This window comes from Podarcis filfolensis (genome assembly GCF_964270895.1).
Source record: "Podarcis filfolensis genome assembly, chromosome: 1".
Taxonomy (NCBI): domain Eukaryota; kingdom Metazoa; phylum Chordata; class Lepidosauria; order Squamata; family Lacertidae; genus Podarcis; species Podarcis filfolensis.
The window spans coordinates 10,980,126-10,989,092 of NC_139604.1; the positions used below are offsets into that span (position 1 = coordinate 10,980,126).

General features: G+C 47.0%; 1 protein-coding gene across 8 annotated transcripts in view; it reads right to left on the reverse strand.

The window, feature by feature from the left end:
• Nucleotides 1–8,345, reverse strand: part of ANKRD44 (ankyrin repeat domain 44) — a 161,608-nt gene extending 153,263 nt beyond the window's left edge. For 7 of the 8 annotated variants that reach the window (XR_014551372.1, XM_083627462.1, XM_083627463.1 and 4 more), the window contains exon 1: nt 8,050–8,290. Coding sequence is in view for 7 of the 8 variants with exons in the window: in XM_083627462.1 (XP_083483588.1) it covers nt 8,050–8,076 (27 nt within the window). In the remaining variant the exon portion in view is untranslated. Of the gene's footprint in view, nt 1–8,049 lie in introns of all 8 variants that reach the window. The other variant, XM_083627472.1, reaches the window with a different exon arrangement.
• Nucleotides 8,346–8,967: the final 622 nt, after the last annotated feature.

The window sequence follows — 8,967 nt, forward strand, 5'->3', positions numbered from 1 at the left end:
AAGAAGATTTATTTTCGCTGCTCCTTCTCCAAAAGAGCTGAACTGAATTGCATCAGTTATTGCAACATGCAGCAGCCACGTACCGTATTTTTCGCTCGATAACACGCACCTGACCATAACACGCACATCGTTTTTAGAGGAGGAAAACAAGGGAAAAAACATTCTGAATGAAACAGTGGATGTATCATTTTTGTGCTTCATGCTGTGGCCACAGACATGTGATCTGATGGTGAATTTGGGGTGACCCAATGCAAAAATCCTGAGAATCCCTGTGGATCCATGCTTTGTAACCACGTTTTTGCACCATTGCAGCCCCAGGCAACAGTGGGTGTGTGATTTTGGGGGGGGGCAGGCTGTAGCCATGGACATGCTATGTGCTCTGATGGTGAATTTGGGGTGACCCAATGCAAAGATCCTGAGGATCCATGTTTTGTAACCACGTTTTTGCACCATTGCAGCCCCAGGCAACAGTGGGTGCGTGATTTGGGGGGGGGGCAGGCTGTAGCCATGGACATGCTATGTGATCTGATGGTGAATTTGGGGTGACCCAATGCAAAGATCCTGAGGATCCATGTGGATCCATGCTTTTTAACCACATTTTTGCACCATTGCAGCCCCAGGCAACAGTGCGTGTGTGATTTTTGGGGGGCAGGCTGTAGCCATGGACATGCTATGTGATCTGATGGTGAATTTGGGGTGACCCAATGCAAAGATCCTGAGGATCCATGTGGATCCATGCTTTTTAACCACATTTTAAGTGGGGAAGGAAGGAAAAATACAGAATGGACAAGGAGCACGAGAGGGGTGTGCGGAAAAGCAGCTGGCTAAGAATGCAGGAGAGGGGTATAACGGGAGGGAGGAAAGGAAGGCAAAAGTTTTCCCTCACCTACCCACCCAAGCCAGCCAGCGCTCTCTCTCTCTCTCTCTCTGCTTTCCCCTCTGCTTGCCTGGAGGGGAGGGGCTTTCCCTGCTCTTTGTTCCGTTTGAGCAAACACAGCAAGGAAACAGAGGAGGGTGGGCAGTAAGACCCTGAGGCAGAATGCAGGAAAGCAGCCACTTCCTCTTTTCAGGTTTCCCTTCTCCGAGACGCGCGATTTGATTTTTGCCTGATTTCTTTTGCCATTTGGCTCCAGGGACCACACATTCGCTCAATAACACGCACAGACATTTCCCCTTCCTTTTTAGGAGAAAAAATCTGCGTGTTATAGAGGGAAAAATACGGTACTTTACTACTATCCAAAATTTCTTCTGCACTTTAGGTTCACCACATAGTGTCCAGAGGGCAGTTGGACAAGAATGGGATGGACTCTTCAAAGGAAAGGGAGAAGAAACACTAGCAAACACCATTTATGGATGCAATCAACCTACTTGGGAAATAGAAATCAGCACCATTTACTTCTCAGTAAACCTGCACACGATGGTGACAGCAATCACGAAATTAAAAGACGCCTGCTTCTTGGGAGAAAAGCAATGACAAACCTAGACAGCATCTTAAAAAGGAGAGACATCACCTTGCCGACAAAGGTCTGTATAGTTAAAGCTATGGTTTTCCCAGTAGTGATGTATGGAAGTGGGAGCTGGACCATAAAGAAGGCCGATCGCCGAAGAATTGATGCTTTTGAATTATGGTGCTGGAGGAGACTCTTGAGAGTCCCATGGACTGCAAGAAGATCAAACCTATCCATTCTGAAGGAAATCAGCCCTGAGTGCTCACTGGAAGGACAGATCCTGAAGCTGAGGCTCCAATACTTTGGCCACCTCATGAGAAGAAAAGACTCCCTGGAAAAGACCCTGATGTTGGGAAAGATAGAGGGCACAAGGAGAAGGGGACGACAGAGGACGAGATGGATGGACAGTGAGTTTGACCAAACATGAGTTTGACCAAACTGCGGGAGGCAGTGGAAGACAGGAGTGCCTGGCGTGCTCTGGTCCATGGGGTCACGAAGAGTCGGACACGACTAAAAAACAACAAAAACCTGCACACAATTGCGCCGCAAGCCATGTGCCTCAGATAAAATTCAGACTGTTTGCTCGTGGAGCAGAGAGGGTGAAGTGTCTTGTTTTGCATGGAAACACACATTGCTGTAACCAGTGATTAGTCACAAGAGGGTTTGCGTCAACCTCCGTGCAACAGCCCACAAGCAGGATGTTTGCAGAAACCACTTGTCCTTCACCCTCAGCAACAAGCAGAAGTGGGTTCTAAGATTGGGCCCACAGCTTCTAAAGGAGCCGTGCAGCAGAATCCTGCGTTTCTCACTATTGAGTTCAGTGGGGCTTGGGCTGCAGCCTTCAACCTGACACTTGACTCAGCTGTGATGAAGAAAACGCTGAGCAATCAAAGACCAGATGACGGCGGCCCAAAAAAAGCACCTGATGAAAGCAATAACTTCAAGCAAGATTAAAAGATGCTGACTACCACTAACAGTAGCTAGGAGCCCCGAGGGGCCGGTTCACACGTATATGTTCACCGCTTGTTGAATGTGGCATGGATTCATGTCTCACACATGCAAATAATAAGCCATCACAGACTAATAACTCTAGGTAGGTCTTTTCTATTGCACAATGTGATGTTAGCTCAGTGGAAACATGGACTGCCTGCCAATTACAGAAATCTTGGTCGATTCACAGTATGAATTTTAGCCGATTCTTCCTTGAAATCCCTTTTCATTTGCCTATGAAGGAAATGTACTGTTTTGAGAAGGAAAATATGCCTTCTTTGGGTTTGTTTTTTTTTTGGGGTGATGCACATACACGTCACTCTCCCACCCTCTCATATGCATTATGTGGTGGGGAGGGAAAGAGAGATGGAGGGGGATAATGACCTTTCTGTCAATGTCACATGGACAGGTCCTTTATGTACATTTATTTATTTTTGTTGGAACTGCTAGAACGTAGTTGGTTGCATTCCGTTGGTCGCTGTGTGGCTTGTTTGTATTGGTGGGGGAATTGTTGAGTCAGATTAGCCATATCAATTTGTATGCTGTTGTGCTGTATATGTGATAAAGGGGAGCCACACCGGGGGGGGGGAGTCCTCCTTTACTTGTCCAGTGCCAGTTTACTGTGCCAGTTCAAGCTTGTTGGTTAACTTTTCTAATAGGGTGGTTTCCCATACATTTTCGTACCAGCGGTGTATGTTCACTCCTGATAGGTTTTTACAGTGTCTAGTTATGATGCTTCTAGCTTCTCAGAGTACGTGACTTAATGAGTTCCTCGTCGTGTAAATGTGTGTTGTTGTCCTAGAAGATCTTTAATAGGGCTAATTCTGGAATTGCTTCTATTACAGTGGAACCTTGTGTTACGGATGGGATCCGTTCTGGAGGCCCGTCAGTAACACGGAACTGATGCAAGCCGAAACACCGCATCTGCGCATGGCACAATTTAGCACTTCTGCACATGCGCGAGCGGCGAAACCTGGAAGTAACCCGTTCCAGTACTACCAGGTTGCCGTGGGACGCAACACGAAAACACGTAACCTGAAGCGGATGCAACATGAGGTGTGACTGTACTTGTTTTCTTATTTTGTAGATTTTCTGCAGCACTGATATGCAAAAGGATTTCCCCCAAGCCAATTCTATATCAAAAATTGGATGTGTCTATTATGTGTCTAATTACGCTGATGAAGTACTGACGGGGCATGCGCAGATGTATCTGCTTGTACATCTTGTTTTTTAAACAGTTTCCCTCCACAGGAAGTGTGCATAAGTACACAGTCAGGAAACTGTTAATCTGCTTCTGCAGTTTTCTGCTTTGGGGCAAATATGAAGGATCAAATGAATATCTATCTATCTATCTATCTATATCTATCTATCGCTATATTCCTGGCACACGCTTGCTGGCACACTGGAAAAGAAATGACAGCAATTGTAAATTCTCAGCGCACACTTTTCAGATTGCTGTGCAATAAATCTGGTGTAGACATTTTTTTTTTAATGGTTTGCCTGTGCAGCTTTGTGGCTTTGTGCAAAACTGAGGAATCAAAAGAAAAATATTCTTCAGGTTCAGGAGCACACAGGAAACAGTTAAAAGCACAGCTGGAAAAGAAATGGAAGCACTGCAGAATGAACAACCATCTGGCTTTTAGAAGACATCTGAAGTTGTTCATTTCCTTGACATCTGATGGGAGGGCGTTCCACAGGGAGGGTGCCACTACCAATAAGGCCCTTTGCCCGGTTCCCTAGGAACTGCCAGAAGGCCCTTGGAGCTGGACCTCAGTGCCTGGGCTAAACGATGGAGACACTCTTTATGGAGCGGATTGCAGCCCAATTTCCCCCAAATTATCATATTATCCCCATTATCAGGTAGACCCAAATTTACTCAGGGATATCATCAAGATTGATATTGAAGGTAACATCATGTGGGCTGCGCAAATTTGAACAGGAATGCAAATAGCTGCAAAAACACTGTAAAATCCAGTGCGGACAAGCCCAGTGTCGATAATGGCCAATAATTAATTTCTGTTGTAGTGCAGTCTTAACGTTGATAGAGCTACAGGGGCTCTCAGCAAGAGCACCTGCATTTCCTCACTGTTCTGGGAACTGTAGTTATGCGGCAGCCAGACTGGTGACTGGGAGAGACCGCCGAGACCATATAACACCGGTCTTGAAAGACCTACACTGGCTCCCAGTACGTTTCCGAGCACAATTCAAAGTGTTGGTGCTGACCTTGAAAGCCCTAAATGGCCCCAGTCCAGTATACCTGAAGGAGCGTCTCCACCTCCATCGTTCTGCCCGGACACTGAGGTCCAGCGCCGAGGGCCTTCTGGCGGTTCCTTCGCTATGAGAAGCCAAGTTACAGGGAACCAGGCAGAGGGCCTTCTCGGTAGTGGCACCTGCCCTGTGGGACGCCCTCCCACCAGATGTCAAAGAGAAAAATAACTACCAAACTTTTAGAAGACATCTGAAGGCAGCCCTGTTTAGGGAAGCTTTTAATGTTTGATAGGTTATTGTATTTTAGTGTTCTGTTGGAAGCTGCCCAGAGTGGCTGGGGAAACCTAGCCAGATGGGCGGGGTATAAATAAATTATTATTATTATTATTATTATTATTATTATTATTATTATTATTATTATGAAACTGTAACTGTATGAAGATTCTCCTAACAACCTTTCACAAACTACAATATTCTTTAGCAAACTTCCAGGATCCTTTGGGGGAAGCCAGGACTGTCAAAATGGTAGGAGAGGGTTTTAAATGCATGGTCTGGATCACGCCTCCTTACACCTGGCTTTCTTCATAGCTTCCATTTCCACAGGGTTTGCCCTACAACATAGGCCTCTTAAAGCAGAAGCAAAGCCAGTTTCTTTCTATCACGAAGTGTGTCAGAAGCAAATTTCATTTTCTCTCTTCTGCTCCCCCCCTCCAGGTTTAGTAAAGGTTTAAAACCTTTAGAGCCATAATTCCCCAGAGGACTGCACTGAAGACATGATTTCAGGCTAAGACTTTAAGCGCTGCTGAAACGCCGCACTTTATCAGCCAGAGCACAGACACCTCCAATATTAACTGCAGCCGGGATGTTCAATTTGCAGAGCCTACCTGGCTCTTCTGATTTATGAGGCTCTGTGCTACCCTGCAGCGCAGAGAGAAAGTCTCTTGGTGTGAAACAATTTCGCCATTAGTGAGAAGCATCAAATATGAAGACAGGGCAGCATCAAGGGGCATGTGCCACAGAGAGCGCTATAAACATCGCTTACTGCACAATTACAAACACACATCTGGCTATTAGAAGACAACGCAGTCTACTTTCAATATCTGCCTTTATTTTATGAGATCGAAAGGACACTTTCCATTCCAAACTTTCCACGCATGGCAGAAGCAACAAAACAACAGATTTCAGCAGGCAATATACTTTTAAAAAGCACGAAATTGAGAAAGGTGCATGACAGTGGCCTTTATCTAAGAAGAACTTGATAATCCGTTTAAGAAGCGGTGGGGGATTTCGGCTGATATCCATGCTACTGATTATAAACAGACCAAGTTAAACCAAAATTAGCAGATTAAACCAGGCAAGCTTGAAGCAGTTGGTACAGTCAGTAGATAAATGAGGCCACTATACATAAGAGCCACAATGTCCCTTTTTAATGCTTTGTGCTATTAATGGTAAGAGATTTGCAGCGCAATCCCACACGTGCCTACGCGGAAGCAAGAACCATTCAATTCAATGGGTAGGTCAACAGAGAATTGAAGCCTCGGTAAGAAAAAAAGTGAGCTATGGAGGTACCGGTTCAATCAAGATATGCAGTGAAGGAGTAAGCAATAAAATACATATGCCTTCTGAAGTGCTGTTCACATCCAAAAATAGCTACAAAAGCAAATATTGTTTGCACAGTCAACAACAGAACTTTAAAAGACACCAGGAACACTTATAATGCGGTTTTCGTATCAAATTACAGCATTCATCCTACTCTGCAAATTTAAGAGGGTAATTTGCAATCTTAGAAATAATTGTAAAGGGTTATGCTCAGTGGCACACAATACTCTCAAGAGGAATCTGACCGCAAGGTGCCAGCGTAATAATAAAAAGTACACATATCTGCATTGTGGAACATACAGCGAAAGCAAAGGAAGAGCCGACGTTCCCCATTCCATATGTAGCCCGTCAATTTAATAAGGAGCACCGATCTCTGACTAACTCACTGCTTATACATTGCAATAAGCAATATAATGGGCCTTCATGCTAGGTATCCCACACCAAAAGCACAAATCCTGCTCCTCAATTTTTCATTTTTCTTTTTTGGCGGGGGGGGGGGGGGAGCAAGGCTGTTGATCTTGTTGCGATAACACTGTTCTACGAGTTGGAAAGCAACAAGCACCCTCTAAAAACACAAATATGAATACAGTTTTGTCCCCTTTGTTTTTAAGTGAAGGGGAGGGCTTTCCCAACGCCACTAGAACCCAGTAGTCCCAGGCTTGGGGGATTAAATGGATCCAACAGTTCCGTGGATTGGTTAAACAAACAGCCTATTAGAGGCTCCCCTTTGGAGTTCTCGCTGATAAAAGGCTGCATAAATATTTGAGCTTCTCCAGCGACTGGGGACTGGTCCTGATTGAGCAGCCAATTAACAGCCCTGAATGCAGCCAGCTGTAAAGTGTCACGTTTTAAAAAGGGGGGAAGCGTGGGGGGGGGGGACAATGAGGGAGGATTAGAAACCTCGGGCGAAGCCAGCCATGCCAAAGGCTGGCTTGACGGGGCGCTGCAACTGACAGCATCAGTCTCTCTCTCCTTGTCGCGCGTTTAAACCCTGACATCCGCACCGCCACCTCCCTGCGCAGGTAAATCGTGGAGCAGGAGGAGGAGGAAGAGGGACCAGGAGGAAAATGTGGCGGAATCTCACGTCCAGGGGTGGGGGGCAACAAATGCTCCCGCGCCGCAAAGCAGGACAAAAGGCCTCGATGGCTGGGCGATGCGATTCCAAACAGCCATATCCCCTCCTCCTCCGAAAAGGACGGCAACAAAACCACAAGCCACAAATGCACGGATGCCGTGAGATTCACACAATAACTAAACCTCCGAGTATTTTGACAACTGCTCGTTTCCCCCCCAAGACAATGAGAAACTTGACTGTGTGTGTATGTGTGTGTGTGTGTTTGCTTCGGAGCAAAAAAATAAACCCCAAGCATGTCGCTTCTGCAAAAGGGAAAGGGCCTTTTGGAAATAATAATCCAGAGACGCCACCCCCGGCCCTCCTTCTCTCTCTCTCTGGGTTTACATTAGACAGAAACATGCCGCTTCTGCAAAAGGGGGAAAGGCCTTTGCAAAACAACAGCAATGCAAAACCACAATGCAAAAGGACAACAGGGCTCGACGCTTGCAAGGAATGAAATGCTCGCAGAGGGGGCGGGCAGGGCTGGCGTTCAGTTAAATGGAAGGAGGGGAATCCATGACCCCCCCTCTCTTTTCCCCTGCGACTTCTCCTCTCCGGCTCTCGACAGCAACGGAGGGCATCCGATCCCCCGCTTGCTGCTTGCTCCTTGGCTGCGGGCGGGCTCAGCCGGATCCCCTCCCCGCCACAGCCTCCCATTGTGGCTTCTTCTCCCTTCGCCTCTCCTCCTACCTGGTCGGCGAGCTTGAGCACTGCCATTCTCTCCCTCCGGGCGCATGCAGATCCGCTGGGTCGGGGGGGGGGGTCCAGAAACGGAGACGCGAGAGCCGGGGCTGCTGTTGCTCCGGTTGCCGCTTGTTAGATCAGGAGCAGAAAAGGCTGCTGGTCTTGCAAGCCCAGCCTGCTCGGATGCAGGAAGTGCTGGGTGCACAAAACCCGGCCAGCCGCGGGCGCGCACCGGTGCGCGCAAGGCCACCCCCTGCCGGCCAGAGCCGCGAAAAGCACCTCTGGCCACTTGCACCCTTGCCTCCCCGCTTTCCCTTTCGTTTCCGGAAATCTGCTGCCGCCTGCTGCTCCCGTTCTCTATCCTTTGTTCCTCTCTCGGCTTCCACCCCCTTCCCCCCCCCCAACCCCGAAGCCTGCCCTTTGCTTTTTCCATCTCCACTGCTGAAGCTCCTTCAGTCAGCTATAGGTATCTCACACATGCAAAAGAATAATAATATATATATATATAATATAAGCCTATATACAGTGCTTTTAAAAAATTGTTTGGGGGTCAGTTTTGGCTCAAGAAAATCACCATTTTATAGTCCAAACCGGGGGAAACAAATATAGTAAATGGACAAAAGTACAAAGATTCACAAAATGTTTAGGGGTATGCGTACCCCTGCATCCCCCCAGAAAGAAACCACTGCCTCTATCTATCCATCCATAGCTCGGTCTTAATCATGTTGATTCTGAAATCTAAGCTTGATATCAGAATCCAGTCATAAACTTTGGTAATCTTCGGTAATATATCGCCCTAAGCAAGGCCAAAATTTGGCACCCTCAAATGGATCTTCTTAACTATGGGTATTCTCGATTTTGCACCCCTTCAGCTTGGTGCCCTGTTTGGGGGCAGGGGGAGGTCCACACACTGCCCTAAATCTG